This window comes from Somniosus microcephalus, chromosome 7, assembly GCF_052327205.1.
Source record: "Somniosus microcephalus isolate GS21.2 chromosome 7, FLI_Smic_1.0, whole genome shotgun sequence".
NCBI classification, from domain to species: domain Eukaryota; kingdom Metazoa; phylum Chordata; class Chondrichthyes; order Squaliformes; family Somniosidae; genus Somniosus; species Somniosus microcephalus.
The window spans coordinates 217,894,995-217,913,098 of record NC_140993.1 but is presented as its reverse complement, the minus strand read 5'-3'; the positions used below and the strand labels follow the sequence as shown (position 1 = coordinate 217,913,098).

The window sequence follows — 18,104 nt, the reverse complement described above, 5'->3', positions numbered from 1 at the left end:
GAAAGCGGGAAAAAGAAAGGAAAAGTTTGGAATCAAGATGGCGGCGACTCACCTCGGTTCAGAACGATAAGGCCCGCCCACACACGCACCGATTGGTCGACCGTCAGGTGACCAAAGCGTAGGATTGGTCAATTGTCCCGTCACTCAACCGTAGGAGGGCCCGGCCGCACACGCCAGCAACCCGGCGTACGATTGGTCAACCTCGAGGTCACTCTATCGCTAATGAGTGGATAATGAGATGCTAATGAGCAGAATGTTGAACGTTTTTCGGATACCGCGGGCGCGATTTTTGTCCGGCCGAAACGTAAATACGCTTACGACCATTTCGGAACGGTAAGCTTTCTTTCGACGTAACGCACGCGTAGGTACGCCCTATAACTTTCGAGCGCATAGCCGGACAGACGCACACATGAGGACAGACAGACAGATAGACAGACAGATAGACAGACAGACAGACAGATCGATCCGTTTATATATATAGATACTATATAGATCCAACAGACCTTACTTCCAGCAGCCCTGGACAGCACAGAAACTATTATTTCATTACATAGGATTTACATGGGATATACGGCACAGCAACAGGCCATTGGCCCAACCAGTCGTTGCCGGTGTTTATGCTCCACTCGAGCCTCCTCCCATCTTTCCTTATCTAACTCTATCTGCATAACCCTGTATCACCTTCTCCCTCATATGTTAATCTAGCCTCCCCTTAAATGCATCTATACTATTCGCCTCAACCACTCCCTGTGGTAGCGAGTTCCACATTCTCATTTCCAGCAAATCGATTTTATTGTTACAATTCCCAGTAGAAAATGCATCAGTGAAATCGCAATGCCTATTATAATTACTGCTCCCTATAAGAATGTGATTGCCAGTAAGTGCTTGATTCCAGTGACTGGAGATGTCTCTCTTTGCTTTGCTTTGCCTGGTGAGCACGCAATCCTTGACGTCAAGCAGCTGAGATTGAGAGACAGCAGAAACGTGTGGAGGAGCCTCCAGCCACTCCTGCACCACAATAGTTCTCAGGGTTCAAACAAAACAAAAAAAAACAGACACATCATGATTTCCCTGGGCTTGTCAGCAGATAAACTAGCCGTGCCCTAATTCGGCCCACCTCACTGCGCCGGGAGACGGGAAAGATTCTACTGCTGGTCCTAGTTGGAGCTGAAGCTGTGTTTGGGGGGAGGAAGGGAGGAATCGCAGGATGGGTTGTGGTGGAAGCCGGGCTGATACTATCGAGCCCAGGTACTACGAGAGCTGGACCAGAGAAACCGAATCAACCTGGCTTGCCTACACGGACACGGATGCGCCTCTGCCCCTGGTCCCCAGCGAGCCCGGCGCGGTGGAGCAGGGCTCCCTGCCTGTGTGTTGCAGTAAGTAGCGCTGCGTGGGCTGGCTTTGCTTTGTCGAGAAGGCGGTCTGGTTGCATTTAAGTCTGCGCTCGTCGGATGTGTGTCAGTTACTTTAAACAGTAATTCAAGGGCAGTCGGACTATGGGATGGGGGGGGGGGGGGGGGTCTCTCTCCAAAAGCAAAGTCCGGCTTTGAGCTGAGCTGCGACTTGCAATCTGCTGTTAATTCCAGCAACTCTTTTGAGCATCATCCGCATTCCGTTTGGAAAGGCCGGATTGACACTGAACAAGCACCGGCTCCTTAGGCTGTTGAGCAAACGCATGCGAGCTGTCTCATTCACCCGGGCGGAGATTATTTTAGCAGCAAGAATTAAAAGAAAGCAGGAGGAACACGCACAACACACACACACAGCGCTTGTCTGAAGTCCCCGATCGCCCGAGCAACAGCACTGGGCTCACTTCCACCAGGACAAACCTCCCCGTCCCTCAAGTGCAGGGAGACAAGTGTTTTCGAGTGGCGGTACGTGGCTGGTGCTGAGGAGAGATCCAGAATTGTGCCCTGTTCCTGAGACGGGTCCGGAAGGGAGGAATCGCTGTGGTCCTCGCATGTTGCGCTGTCTCAGCAGTGGTCGCTGATGTGCTACAGTTGCCAAGAATACTCTTGATGTAGTCTAGGTAATTCAGTCCTAAACTTAGTTCATGCATCATACTTTGAAGTGAGCAGGGGTGGTGGGGGGAAACAGTCGGGAGATTGACGGATCCCTTTTATCATTTTGATAAACTGACTGCTAATGATTACTGTACAAGCCTTTAAATAAATGCACTATTTCACCCAGACATCGACGAATAACTTAATACCAAAGGAAAATGTTGATGCTGTATGATTGGTGGTTCCAGAGTGTAAGGTCTGAACGGAAGCATAACATCTAGTCACCATGTTAATTTTTTTTACCAGTTGGGATATTTTAGGTTTGGTTCTCTAAGCCTTTTCAAATTAATTCGATGTTCAGAATATCTATTCTTCCGTTCTTTCTAAATGTTATTGATATACCAGGTTTACATTTACACATACAATATTTGAATTTCTTTTACCACTGATTTTCCAGGCAGGTTATTTTTAATAAGATTAGTGAATGGTTTGTCCCCTGGCTGGAGAGTATAGAACAAGGGGTCACAGTCACAGAATAAGGGGTCGTCTATATAAGACTGAGATGAGGAGGAATTTCTTCACTCAGAGGGTGGTGAATCTTTGGAATTCTCTGCCCCAAAGGGCTGTGGATGCTGAGTCGTTGAGTGTATTCAAGGCTGAGATAGATAGATATTTGGACTCTAAGGGAATCAAGGAATATGGAGATCAGGCGGGAAAGTGAAGTTGAGGTCGATGATCAGCCATGATCTTATTGAATGGTGGAGCAGGCTCGAGGGGCCCTATGGCCTACTCCTGCTCCCATTTCTTATGTTCTTAAATCCCATCACAGATCCAGTCAGTAACTGTCCTCGAGCAGTGGAAGGGGAATCAAGCAGTTTCCATAACAAGCAGTCATTCGGCACCAGAGCAGCAAGTTGAAAATCTAACCCCAATATTTTCAAACATGCTAGAATGACATTGGTCTTGGTCGATAGTGAATCAGCAGGCCATTTTACATGTCACATAATTTTTTTTCCCCCCATAATATTTGGGAAAGTAAATCAGGTGGGGTGTAAAATGGCTACTAATTTGCTTTTACCATTTTGCCCTTCCAGCCAAAACCAATTTTACCCCTTTTAACAACTTTTGTTCTGCCCTATTTAAAGAATAAAAGAAGCTAGGGGGTTATCATTCAGGGTTCCTTGTATGTAACAGTATCAAGAATACAATTTCATGAAAATTAAACTTGCATCCAAAAAATCTAAAGATTTTCTGTGGTTAATGTTAAAGCATGTCATTCAAGCAGAGTGTACAAAGCTGGGTCAAGCTTCCATAAAAAGAGAAAATGCTGGAAATACTCAGCAGGTCAGGCAGCATCCATGGAGAGAGAAACAGAGTTAACGTTTCAGGTCAATGACCCTTTGTCAGAACTGGAGAAAGGTGGAGGTGTAACAGATTTTAAGCAAGTGTAGGAGCAGCGAAAGGGGGGAGGGGAGGAAAGAACAAAAGGTCTGTGAAAGGCTGGAAGGCAGAAGAGGTTAAAAAGACAAAAGGGATGATGGTGCAACACAAAAGGGTGTGGAAATGGGGCAAGAAACAAAAGATGGGTCTAGAGAAACTGTAAATGGCAACAGCAGAACCATTACCACCACCTGCTGTCTGAAAAAATGGGGGCAGAGGTTATAATCTGAAACTGTTGAACTCAGTGTTGAGTCCGGAAGGCTGTAAAGTGCCTTATCGAAAGATGAGGTGCTGTTCCTCGAGCTTACGTTGAGCTTCGTTGGAACAGTGCAGGTGGCCAAGGACAGAGAGGTCAGAGTGGGAGTGGGACGAAGAATTAAAATGGCAAGCGACTGGAAGCTCGGGGTCATGCTTGTGGACTGAACAAAGGTGTTCAGCAAAGTGATCACCCTTTCAAGCATGCTAGAGTGAAAGTGGTCTGTGTCGATGACGAAGCAGCAACCCCTTTTACATGTCACATGATTTTATTTCCATTGGAAAATCAAGTGTGCTTTCAAAATATCAAGCTACATCTGTCTTCTGAATGCTCGATGCTGATACGACAGCCAGAAAGTGTTTATTTCACAGCATGACATCCCTCACCTTAATACACAAAATAGTCTTGAAATACCAATTAAAAAAATATATGGCTTCTTTAAATATGCACCTTTATTTAAATACTGATAAATGAGGGGGATGTAATCCAATGATATGCACGAGCTCTCAGACAGCTGAGTCATATTTCTGTGGAAAACTGGGGAAATAAACCATCAAACTTTACATTTTCCATACATCAATTATTTTTAATCTCCGAGAGTTACTAGGTTGGAGGGCCCCCTCCTGTGCAATCTCTCCTGTGCATACTCATGCCCATTTCAAAACAATCAATTTACAGTAGAATTCCTTTCATTTTGTGTGTGGTGAGGCTGATATCGTTCCAACTGGCAGACGAAGCAACTGAATGTTCCTTCCACTTGTAGCCTGGCTGACATTTCAACGCAATGCCTGGGACTGAAACAAGCACAATGGGGCTCACTGACATATCTGTCACTCCAGCTAGACTGAATGTAATCATTCAAGAGCTCAATTCCAGAATCATTTCTCAGTAATTTCAAAGCAGTACATTTAAGGGCACATTATTAAATAAAATTTAAACTGAGCTCATTTAAAATGTGAAATCACTTTATTTTTCAGATCAATCCAATCTAGTACAGCAAGGAATGAGCATCCATGAAACACAAGCTCCTGATTTCTAGATTAACAGTGATATTTTCTCACCAACATATTGTGGTAGCCCTATTCCACTTCCCACATCAACTGAAATGGATCTTAGTGGATGGATTATACATTATGTGCATTTTAACTGATTAGCCACCAGGAGTAATATTCACAATGAAGGACCCACAGATTGACAATGTCAGGGAAAGCATTAAAGCAGGTGGAGAAAGAAAAAGATCTGGGCATCCTAGCGTATAGATCTCTAAAGGTTCATGAGCAATGCCGTGAAGCGATAGCTACAACAAATAGGGTGTTGAGTGCATTTATAGGACAATTGACTATAAGACAAAGCACACTATTTAGGTTAGGAAGTACCAAGTGTCACAATTTTAAGTTTTAAGCCAGATCTAGATAGATGTCAGGAGGTAGTTTACTCAGAGAATAGTGGACTTCTGGAACAAGCTTGTGCGGTGGACACCTATTCGCCGAATTTCTTCAAGCGAGAGCTGGACCTGTTTCTGGCTGGGGTGGAGATCACCTCTTCCAGAAGAGAATTCAGGACCAGAGTGATCTCCTGGACTAGTTTCGATCGCCTAGGGGAGTCGGAGAGGAATTTCCCAGATTTTTCCCTCAAATTGGTCTGGGTTTTTATCTAGGAGATCACATGTTTTTTTGGGTGGGATGGAGTGTGTATATATTGTGATACACAAGGTATCACAATTGTATAGGACAGGCTGGATATACCAACCGGTAAGCCTGACATCGGTAGTGGGGAAAATGCTAGAGTCTATTATAAAAGATGTAATAGCAGAGCACTTGGAAAGCAGTGACAGGATCAGAATAAGTCAACATGAATTTACAAAAGGTAAATCATGCTTGACTAATCTACTGGAATTTTTTGAGGATGTAACTGGTAAAATAAATAAGGGAGAACCAGTGGATGTGGTGTATTTGGACTTTCAGAAGGCTTTCGATAAGGTCGCACATAAGAGATTAGCGTGCAAAATTAAGGCACATGGGATTGGGGGCAAGGTATTGACTTGGATAGAGAACTGGTTGGCGAACAGAAAGCAAAGAGTTGGAATAAACGGGTCATTTTCCGAGTGGCAGGCAGTGACTAGTGGGGTACCGCAAGGATCGGTCCTAGGACCCCAGCTGTTCACAATATATATTAATGATCTGGACGAGGGAATTGGATGTAATATCTCCAAATTTGCAGACGACACAAAGCTGGGTGGGAGGGTAAGCTGTGAGGAGGATGTCGTGAAACTCCAGTACGATTTGGACAGGTTGGGTGATTGGGCAGAAACATGGCAAATGCACTATAATGCGGATAAATGTGAGGTTATCCACTTTGGTGGCAAAAACAGGAAGGCAGATTATTATTTGAATGGCAATAGATTGGGAGAAGGGGAAGTGCAATGAGACCTGGGTGTTATTGTGCACCAGTCGCTGAAGGTAAGCATGCAGGTGCAGTCGGCGGTTAAGAAGGCAAATGGTATGTTGGCCTTCGTAGCAAGAGGGTTCGAGTACAGGAACAAGGATGTCTTGCTACAGTTGTACAGGGCCTTGGTGAGACCGCACCTTGAGTATTGTGTGCAGTTTTGGTCACCTTACCTGAGGAAGGACGTTCTTGCCATGGAGGGAGTGCAGCGAAGATTCACCAGGCTGATACCTGGGATGGCAGGAATGACGTATGAGGAGAGATTCTGTCGATTGGGCTTATACCCACTGGAGTTTAGAAGATTGAGAGGGGATCTCATCGAAACCTATAAAAATCTGTCAGGTCTGGACAGACTAGATGCAGGAAGGATGTTTCTGATGGCCAGGGAGTCCAGAACCAGGGGTCATAGTCTAAGGATAAGGGGTAAGCCATTTAGGACTGAAATGAGGAATTTCTTCACCCAGAGAGTGGTGAACCTGTGGAATTCTCTATCACAGAGGGCGGTGGAGGCCAGTTCATTAAATATATTCAAGAAAGAGTTGGATATATTTCTTGAGGCTAAAGGGATCAAGGGATATGGGGAGAAGGCAGGGACAGGGTACTGAATTTGAATGATCAGCCATGATCTCGTTGAATGGCGGAGCAGGCTCGAAGGGCCGAATGGCCTACTCCTGCTCCTATCTTCTATGTTTCTATGTTTCTATGTTTCTATGTATGTTTGTGTGTAATCTGCTGCCGGCCCTTTAGGCCACTTCAGGCCTAGTACCAATGGGTGGAGCATGCACGGCGCACACCCTGCCCATTGTTACATGAAAATGCCGTCGGGCCCCATGACCAGCATAGGACCCTGATCAAAAATCGAGTCAGGTGGGCCTTGGGCAGACAATGGACAGGAGACTTTTTTTTTAATTTTCTGTCGACAGCCCTGATTTGAATGGGATGGTAGGCAGATAACATTCACCCCCATTGTTCAGGTAGAGTAGAGGGAGTTGTGTTTTGCATCTAGAAGCAAAACATTACATTGATTTAGCACCTGTCACGTCCTCGGATGTCCCAAAATACTTCACACCCAACGAACTACAGCCAATGGATTCAGTTGTGCTGTACCTAGCGTGTGGAGTATTTGATGCAGAAACTGAAACAAAAGTAATGTATTCCCAGCATTGACACATCTCACATCAATGGGCACAACATTGACAAAACAATGTAAAATAAATAAAAAGGATATTCAGAGGGAGTTAATGTGAGGGTGCCAGTCAGTTCCTTCTGTAACCTCTAGATGGCACCTTCACTTGTTTCTAGTCCTTTGTTAATTGTTCCTAGCTTCCTGTGTTAAGTCTTAACGGCCTGTTAGCTGTTCATGGGTTTCACCTGGTTTTCTTGGTATATAAGTTCTGTGGTTGCTTCCCTCTGTGCTCAGTCCTAACCGGGGAACCGGGGACTAGCCTTCGCTCTGTGGCTCCTGGCTTTGACTAGCTGGCTGCCATGGTTCTCTCGAGCTCTGTATTTAAGATGTATCTAAGTCTGTGTTCTTGTTGTTCTTAGTCTTGATAAGGTGCTGGGCTGGACTAGCGTGTTGCCATGTTGGCGCTTGTCTTGAGCTCTGTATTGATAAGCCTGTTACCCCTGTGGCAGCCCCTCGTGATAGCTTGTCTCGAGTCTCGTCTCGGCAAGCTGGTTGCGCTTGTGGTAAGCTTATCCCAGCTCAGTATGGACAAGTAGGTTGCCTCATGGAAGCTGTCCTGAGTTCCTATTCTTGACTAGCCATTTTGTAACTTGTCTCGAGTTCTATATATATTGTTGTGTTCCTTGTATGAATCTAGTTATGTGTGAATCTAGTAAAGTTCAAACAAAGTACTGTATATTTGCCTCTCTCCTCGTTTCTGCACTTGGGTCCAGAACCTACATTACCCGGAGAGCACGGCCCCGTGTCTACACGGCCCCGTGGCTCCCCAAAACCCTCACAGTAGGACTGAGCCATACATGGACCCAGTAGAAACCAACCGGCTAAGGTTTGAAACTCTCGAGTTAATTTTTTGAGCTGTTTTGGGCAAATATTTGGTCTCCTAGGACGTAGACTCCCCGCTGTGTCAGTGTTTAATTTTGAGTCTCCTAGGAAGAAGACCCCCACTGTGTTAAGTTTTCAAGTGTACTTTCAAGTCTTGTGTTAAATTTTCGAGTGAATTTTCAAGCCTCCAGTGTTAAATGTTCAAGTGAATTTTCAAGTCTCCTGTGTTAAATTTTCGTGTGAACTTTCAAGTCTGTTGGGCCTTTATAATGTTAAACTTTCAAGTAAAACTTTTGAGTCTCCTGGGCCTTTACTATATTTAGACCCCCAGGTGAACTCTCAAGTCTCCTGGGCCTCTATTGTGTTAGAACCCCAGGTGAACTCTCAAGTCTCCTGGGCCTTCATTGTGTTAAAATTTCGAGTAAACTTTCAAGTTTCCTGGGCCTTCATTGTGTTATGTTTTCAAGTCTACCTCTCAAGCTTCTTGGGCCTCTACTGTTAGACCCCCAGGTGAATTCTCAAGCTTCCTGGGCCTCTACTGTGTTAAACCCCAAGTAAATTCTCAAGCTTCCTGGGCCTCTACTGTGTTAAACCCCAAGTAAATTCTCAAGCTTCCTGGGCCTCTACTGTGTTAGATTTTTTGAGTAAATTTTCAAGTCTCCTATGTTAAATTCAAGTGAACTTTCAAGTCTTTTGGACCTTTATTGTGTTAAGCTTTCAAATTCTCTTACAAAAGAGAGACTTTCAAGTTCTTCTGGGCAAATTAAGTTTTCAAGCTCTCCTGGACAAATTAAACTCTCAAGCTCTCCTGGACAGGTTAAACTTTCGAGTTCTTCTGGATCGTATAGACTCTCGAGTTCTCCTGGATAAGTTGAATTTTCGAGCTGTCCTGGACAAGACAACTTTTGAGCTCTCCTGGATTGGATACCTTCGAGTTCTCCTGGACAAATATAATCCACTGAGCGTGCTAACTCTGGAGAACGATGGCTTCGTTGCTTACAAAGATTTTGGTCATATGATCGCCACGACATGTTCCTGCCGCTAGTGGATGAGGAGGATGATTCTGTTTTGAGATTTCTGAACATCTGTAGTTTGTGAACAGTTGGAATGGGAAATATTATTGCTTGAGAAGCTAAGAAGATTCGAGCCCTGTGTATTCGAGCCCTGTGTATTCGAGCCCTGTGTATTCGAGCCCTGTGTCTTAGCGCCCTGTGTCTTAGCGCCCTGTGTCTTAGCGCCCTGTGTCTTAGCGCCCTGTGTCTTCGAGCCCCTAAACTCCTCAAGGATTTTCGCTGTCGCCATCCTGATTGTCCAGAGGGAACGTCAGGAGCCATTCCTAGGGGAGGGGGTCCTGTGAGGGTGCCAGTCAGTTCCTTCTGTAACCTCTAGATGGCACCTTCACTTGTTTCTAGGCCTTTGTTAATTGTTCCTAGCCTCCTGTGTTAAGTCTTAACGGCCTGTTAGCTGTTCATGGGTTTCACCTGGTTTTCTTGGTATATAAGTTCTGTGGTTGCTTCCCTCTGTGCTCAGTCCTAACCGGGGAACCGGGGACTAGCCTTCGCTCTGTGGCTCCTGGCTTTGACTAGCTGGCTGCCATGGTTCTCTCGAGCTCTGTATTTAAGATGTATCTAAGTCTGTGTTCTTGTTGTTCTTAGTCTTGATAAGGTGCTGGGCTGGACTAGCGTGTTGCCATGTTGGCGCTTGTCTTGAGCTCTGTATTGATAAGCCTGTTACCCCTGTGGCAGCCCCTCATGATAGCTTGTCTCGAGTCTCGTCTCGGCAAGCTGGTTGCGCTTGTGGTAAGCTTATCCCAGCTCAGTATGGACAAGTAGGTTGCCTCATGGAAGCTGTCCTGAGTTCCTATTCTTGACTAGCCATTTTGTAACTTGTCTCGAGTTCTATATATATTGTTGTGTTCCTTGTATGAATCTAGTTATGTGTGAATCTAGTAAAGTTCAAACAAAGTACTGTATATTTGCCTCTCTCCTCATTTCTGCACTTGGGTCCAGAACCTACATTACCCGGAGAGCACGGCCCCGTGTCTACACGGCCCCGTGGCTCCCCAAAACCCTCACAGTAGGACTGAGCCATACATGGACCCAGTAGAAACCAACCGGCTAAGGTTTGAAACTCTCGAGTTAATTTTTTGAGCTGTTTTGGGCAAATATTTGGTCTCCTAGGACGTAGACTCCCCGCTGTGTCAGTGTTTAATTTTGAGTCTCCTAGGAAGAAGACCCCCACTGTGTTAAGTTTTCAAGTGTACTTTCAAGTCTTGTGTTAAATTTTCGAGTGAATTTTCAAGCCTCCAGTGTTAAATGTTCAAGTGAATTTTCAAGTCTCCTGTGTTAAATTTTCGTGTGAACTTTCAAGTCTGTTGGGCCTTTATAATGTTAAACTTTCAAGTAAAACTTTTGAGTCTCCTGGGCCTTTACTATATTTAGACCCCCAGGTGAACTCTCAAGTCTCCTGGGCCTCTATTGTGTTAGAACCCCAGGTGAACTCTCAAGACTCCTGGGCCTTCATTGTGTTAAAATTTCGAGTAAACTTTCAAGTTTCCTGGGCCTTCATTGTGTTATGTTTTCAAGTCTACCTCTCAAGCTTCTTGGGCCTCTACTGTTAGACCCCCAGGTGAATTCTCAAGCTTCCTGGGCCTCTACTGTGTTAAACCCCAAGTAAATTCTCAAGCTTCCTGGGCCTCTACTGTGTTAAACCCCAAGTAAATTCTCAAGCTTCCTGGGCCTCTACTGTGTTAGATTTTTTGAGTAAATTTTCAAGTCTCCTATGTTAAATTCAAGTGAACTTTCAAGTCTTTTGGGCCTTTATTGTGTTAAGCTTTCAAATTCTCTTACAAAAGAGAGACTTTCAAGTTCTTCTGGGCAAATTAAGTTTTCAAGCTCTCCTGGACAAATTAAACTCTCAAGCTCTCCTGGACAGGTTAAACTTTCGAGTTCTTCTGGATCGTATAGACTCTCGAGTTCTCCTGGATAAGTTGAATTTTCGAGCTGTCCTGGACAAGACAACTTTTGAGCTCTCCTGGATTGGATACCTTCGAGTTCTCCTGGACAAATATAATCCACTGAGCGTGCTAACTCTGGAGAACGATGGCTTCGTTGCTTACAAAGATTTTGGTCATATGATCGCCACGACATGTTCCTGCCGCTAGTGGATGAGGAGGATGATTCTGTTTTGAGACTTCTGAACATCTGTAGTTTGTGAACAGTTGGAATGGGAAATATTATTGCTTGAGAAGCTAAGAAGATTCGAGCCCTGTGTATTCGAGCCCTGTGTATTCGAGCCCTGTGTCTTAGCGCCCTGTGTCTTAGCGCCCTGTGTCTTAGCGCCCTGTGTCTTCGAGCCCCTAAACTCCTCAAGGATTTTCGCTGTCGCCATCCTGATTGTCCAGAGGGAACGTCAGGAGCCGTTCCTAGGGGAGGGGGTCCTGTGAGGGTGCCAGTCAGTTCCTTCTGTAACCTCTAGATGGCACCTTCACTTGTTTCTAGGCCTTTGTTAATTGTTCCTAGCCTCCTGTGTTAAGTCTTAACGGCCTGTTAGCTGTTCATGGGTTTCACCTGGTTTTCTTGGTATATAAGTTCTGTGGTTGCTTCCCTCTGTGCTCAGTCCTAACCGGGGAACCGGGGACTAGCCTTCGCTCTGTGGCTCCTGGCTTTGACTAGCTGGCTGCCATGGTTCTCTCGAGCTCTGTATTTAAGATGTATCTAAGTCTGTGTTCTTGTTGTTCTTAGTCTTGATAAGGTGCTGGGCTGGACTAGCGTGTTGCCATGTTGGCGCTTGTCTTGAGCTCTGTATTGATAAGCCTGTTACCCCTGTGGCAGCCCCTCGTGATAGCTTGTCTCGAGTCTCATCTCGGCAAGCTGGTTGCGCTTGTGGTAAGCTTATCCCAGCTCAGTATGGACAAGTAGGTTGCCTCATGGAAGCTGTCCTGAGTTCCTATTCTTGACTAGCCATTTTGTAACTTGTCTCGAGTTCTATGTATATTGTTGTGTTCCTTGTATGAATCTAGTTATGTGTGAATCTAGTAAAGTACCTTAAAGATTGTATACCTGCCTCTAGCCTGGTTTCTGCACTTGGGTCCAGAACCTACCTTGCCCGGAGAACACGGCCCCGTGGCTCCCCACACCCGTCACAGTTAAAGACAATAACAAAAGGCTGGATATTATTGTTGGCGATATTAAGCATGTTTTTAGAATGTTACCTAATGCACAATTTTATTGGAGGCATTAAACCATAATGCCTGTTCAAATAATAGATGTAGCCATGTCATATGCATGCAGTAAGTGTCTGTATGCTAATATCACAGTACTTTCTAGGCTTTATTCCCACAGAATTATTTGTATGAACTACATACACTTTAAGGCTAACAGTGTTACCTGAACCCTTTAAGTCCATTACTGCTATGAAATTCTTCATTTCCTGCATGTTATTAAGTAAGTAATGTGCAAATGCAGTAAATATATCTGTGACTGTTGCCAAAATATTTCCTGTGCTGAAGTAGCTGCAGTAGGGAAGCTGCAATTGGGCCCAGTGGGTCAGGGAAGGTAAAATTCAGTCAGAATGCCCCTCTCTGACTGGCATTCAGTGATAAACAAAGGGCCAAATACTGCAGGTGCTGCAAATCTGAATCAGAAACAGGAAATGCTGGAACAACTCCAGTCGGCATCTGTGGCGAGAACAGGTATGTTTCAGATGCAGCTCTTTCACCAGAACTGGGAAAAAATACAGATGAACAGTATTTAAAAAGCAATAGAACAAATGGAAGGGGAAGAAAATGCACAAACATAAATGTGCACATGCAAGAGAGGAAGTAGAACGACTTGTAAAATGTATAAATTGGAAAAATGAGATTGTTAAATGGTTGAAGTAATATTAACATGAGACAATAGAAAGAAGCAAAATGGAAAAAATGAAAGACATTTAAGAGGTACAGAGAACTCAGATTGCTGAGGTAGTGACAGGTTAGGCAGGTGTGAAATGGAAAAGCTGGCAGAGTGGAGTAGACTCCAGCAGACCAGGAGCTTAAAAGAAGGTAAAAATCAAGCCAGCACGAGGGCGTGGGCTGTCCCACCAGCACAGTGTTCCGACAGAAGGTTTCACCCCAAGCACCTTTCCATCTCTTTCCTTCCCCCAAAACACTGTCACACCCATCCCACATCGCCAGCATCTCCTGCTATAGTCATCCTCATGTTCAAATCCCTCCATGGCTTCAATCCTCCCTACCTCTCTTATCTCCTCCACCCCTACAGTCCTCCAAGAACTCTGGCATCTTGTCCAACCCCAACTTCCTTCACTCCATCATTGGCGGTCATGCCTTCAGCTGTCGAGGCCCAAAGCTCTGGAATTCCCGCCCTAAACCTTTCTGCCTCGCTACATTTCTCTCTTCCTTTAAGACACTGCTTAAAACCTACCTCTTTGTCCAAGCTTTTGGTCACCTGTCCTAATGTTTCCTTTTTTGGCTCGGTTTCAGTTTTTGTCTGATTTGTGTGATTGGGGCATCATTGCCTATGGAAACATGTGCAAAAACCTACGTGCTATAACTCTGCCACAACAATGTTGAGCCAAAACACTGCCTGCCATTGTTAACTTTAATGGGTTCTTGAGCAAAAACCAGAGGTCAAGATTTAAATACATCAAAGCAACAAGGATAGTGTATTTGTACAGAAGTATGTTGATGAGGAAGAGAGGAAAGTATCACTATTCCTGCAGATGAATAGAGCTCTGTCCAATGTATCTACAGCATCTACTAGCACAGCACAATTGATTGCATGACTACGCCATGCATGTAAAGACATGTGGCTGGCTGGGCTTCATTGCTCTGCAGCTGGATTAGTGCACTGTATTTGATATTGAAACGTGGAACTAACTAAGGGTTAACACTGTCAAGGCTCAATTGTTTTCTTCAAAGTGATAGACCTTGCTATTAATAATGTAATCACAGAATCACAGAAACCCCACAGTGCAGATAGAGGCCATTTCGGCCCATCGAGCCTGCACCGACACATATCACACCCGATCCCTGTAACCCCTACACCAACACATATCCCACCCTATCCCCGTAACCCCACGTATTTAATCCCCCTAACACTAAGGGTCAATTTATCATAGCCAATCAACCTAACCCGCACATCTTTGGACTGTGGGAGGAAACCGGAGCACCCGGAGAAAACCCACGCAAACACGGGGAGAATGTGCAAACTCCACACAGACAGTTGCCCGGGGCTGGATTCGAACCCGGGTCCCTGGCGCTGTGAGGCAACAGTGCTAACCACTATGCCACCATGTTTTCTTTTCTTTTACATTTTTCTAAAGATCTATTCAAATAAGTGTTTAACCTTCCTTAAGTACCTACGCACATTACTTTATCATTCTGATATAAACCAGAATAGTCCATGTTGAAGATCACTAGATTTTTTTGTTCCGCTTATCAACAACCATTTCCTTTAGCTGGGTGTATGCTGACATTTACCTTTCATCTAAACATAGCATCTTAGTTACATTCAGAGCTTCAGTCTGAGAGAGCCGAACAAGCACATTGATCTTTGGATTGTAATGCTTCTGATACCTTTAAGCAGTTTTCTATCCGAATGTATTATTTTATTCTCTCCAAAATATAATTTTCTATGACTTAAATTCAAAACTCTCCAAACTAATTTACCTCAATACACGAATGTTTCTTTCCAAAATCTCTTTCACTCACTCACTCACTTTGAAACAGGTCATTTTTGTTCTTATCAATGAATGATACTTTAATACAAAAATGATATTGACTTACTGAGATGGGGAAAAAAATGGCTAACCCCAGAAAACGGGCATGGGCACCGCAATTAACCCGCACTCGCTCATTTAGTTGCAGGCAGAACGTTAAATTGGTGCTGCCTGCTGCTTTACATGATTGCTGCATGCAGCCAGCACTACCCATGCTGTTCATTGGCTGCATGCATCAGCAGGGGGCCCGATATCGCGAGTGGCTAGCACTACTTAAAGGCAGCCTGCACCTCTTAAAGGGGAGGTGCATTGTGGCATTGTGGCTGTGAGAAGAGGTTGGAGTCATTTGAAAACTGAATCTGTGCTGTGAAACTTGGAGGAACGGCTGAACATGCAAGAGAGCATGAACCAAGGTTTTCAGACACTGCACTGGAGGTCTTGGTGGAAGAGGTAGAAAGGAGGAGAGATGTCCTGTATCCATAGGGGGGCAAGAGGCCCTTCAGACACATGCTCAGGAGGCAGTGGGAGCAAGTAGCGGCGGAGGTCAATGCCAGGAATGTTGCTCCAGGAACATGGATGCCGTGCAGGAAGAAGTGTAACAATCACACACGAGTTGTCAAGGTCATTCAGTTTACCTTCAAATGGCATATCCTACCAATTGCATCACTAGCCTCATTCACTACTCAATTCACTACACCCCATCACCCATCCATCAACAATCTCTATCAATCAGTACTCAACCCTTCAATTCATATGCTTTACCTTACCCTCACACACTCAGCACTGTTGCAAGCCTCGCACCCACATCTCACAGCTCACACACACTGGCAGCTATTCAACCATGACAGCCACATCACCCAAACATATTGCAGGACACTCACTAACACACTTCCCTCCCCTCGTTCTTGCAGAATATGGTAGCGCATAACAACAGGCAGCAGCAAAGAACAGGAGGAGGACAAGCACATCTGCATGTTTTAATCCCCAAGGAGGAGACAGTGCTGGTCATCATGGGAAGGGGCATCACTGAAGCCGTGGCCACTGGCGGGGCTGAAGCGATCAATGATGAGGGTATCTGCATACCTAATCCTCCTTTCATTCCACTTCTCCCTCATCCCTTAATCTCTTCTGACTTAGAAGCTTCAGATGGTGTAAGCACATGCTTCTTACTTTCTCCTTTCCCCTCACCGCAAACCAACCCTTATCCCTTTTTCATTTCAGATACCCAAGAACTGGAGCCTTCCCAGTCAATGAAGGAAGAGGAAGAAGAGTGAAGATGAAGAGACACCATCACGCGATCTTACAGTCGCAGCCAGCAGCTCAGATACTGACACTGCACATATTTTAGAGGCTAGGATAGAGGAGGTATCTGCACGTGGTGTGATACCGGGCACAAGTGCGCAGGAGCCAGGGTGGGGGAAAGGATAGTGCAGGTGCCAGCTCGCCGGAAGTCAAGGTCGCACACTTGTTCTGCTGCAGAGGAATCAGATGAGGACTTCAAAGGGCTAGGCTGTAGAAGAAGGCTGATGGGCATACATAACCAAATGATTGGTGCATTGGAAAGCCTGCCAGAAAGCCTGCACTCAATGACAAGGAACATGGAGGAGTCCAGCACCAACTTGGCACACGACTTTTATGCAGAGCTTGGAGCACACCCTTCCAGCATGTAATGGGTGGCCACCTCCATCAGCACACTTGTGGAATGCTCCAAGATGCAGCATCTGATGGCTGATGTCACAGGTTGCATTGCAGTAGAAACAACTTCCATTAAAAGTCTGAGTGCTGCCTTGCAAGCTCAGACTGCTGCCATCATATTTCTGGATACCACTGTTTAATGGGGCTTCCAGGGCCTCACAGCAGTCCATCAATCTGTTCTCCAACAGATTACTAGGATTGCTAAGGCGCCGCCCCGGAAGAGGGGCAGTGGCTCCATGGAGCACAAACCTGCTTTCCTCTCTAAGGATGACAGCATTCCTGCTCCCATTCCTGCCACTCTGCCAGTGCCCTTGCTGTTGCCTGTCAGCCAGCCAGCCCAGACTGCTGCAGTCTAGGATAAAATGATGCTGCCTGAAGCCAAGCCTTCTAGGCCCAGAGCTGTTTGAGGTCACCCTCCAAGGCCATCTGCAGTCTCCTCAAATGGAGGTCAGCAGCCTTCCACCAGCCATGCTGCAGACACAGGGGAAGCACCTCGTACGGGCACCAGGAGAGGCAAAGCAACACAGAAGACAGACTCTAAGGGAATGCACAAGGGTGATTCGTTTTTTTTTGTTTGCATTATGTCATGAGTGAATTTATAAATTTGGATTGGAATGTGTATTTTCTGGTGGTTTTTATTTTTGTGTTGTCGGAAAGAGGACGATGTGATGGTCAGTGATAGAGGAAAGGTAAGGAGCGTGGGACTGTTGGTGAATGGGGAGGTGTGGTTGAGGTTACTGGTATCACTCATTAATTATTTCATCACGTAGCATCCGGGCAGAAAGGAACTGTCTATGTTGTATCCTCCCTTCCTCTCCACTGTCTGTCGCACTTCCTCCTCCTCCTCCTCCTTCTCTTCCTCAAACTCCTGCTCCTCACCTTCTTGCCTGATGGGTGGTGGCAAGGGCTGTTCCCTCATAATGGTGAGGTTGTGCAGCATGCAGCATACTACCACAAATCTTGATACCTGCTCAGCTGAGTACTGCAGAGCTCCTCCAGAGCACTCCAGGCAGTGAAAGCATTGCTTGAGGATGCCAATGGTGTGCTCTATAACATTCCTTGTAGCAGCATGGCTCGCATTGTGCGCCTGCTGTGCACATGTGCATGGGTTCCGGACCGAAGTCATGAGCCATGTCATGAGTGGATAACCATTGTCACCCAGTAGCCAGACTTGCTGTGGTGGTTGAAGAAGGGTTCAACCCGAAACGTCAACTCAAATTTCTCTCCACGGATGTTGCCTGACCTGCTGAGTTTTTCCAGCATTTTCTGTTGTTATTTTGGTTCAAATACAGCTGGCACAGAGGACTGTCGCAGGATGAAAGAATCGTGACTACTGCCAAGATATCGGGCATTCACTTGACCCCCAGGACTCCTTTGCAATGCAGGAATAAGTTCAATGACCTCAACAGAGCAGCCAAGGTAAGCTAGCTGTCCCCCTAACCCTTCCTTGCAGTCTCTTTCTATGTGTGGCACTTCTTCTTTCATTGCCCATATGGTGCTGTAGGACTTTACTCTGAACTTCTGATGCCTTCTTCCA

General features: G+C 45.5%; 1 protein-coding gene across 1 annotated transcript in view; it reads left to right on the top strand.

The window, feature by feature from the left end:
• Nucleotides 1–966: 966 nt before the first annotated feature.
• The window catches only part of LOC147115119 (brain and acute leukemia cytoplasmic protein-like), a 117,959-nt gene continuing 100,821 nt past the window's right edge, over nt 967–18,104 (top strand). The window contains exon 1 of the mRNA XM_085992129.1: nt 967–1,376. Coding sequence (XP_085848255.1) covers nt 1,208–1,376 — 169 coding nt within the window. The 5' untranslated portion in view covers nt 967–1,207. The remainder of the gene's footprint in view (nt 1,377–18,104) is intronic.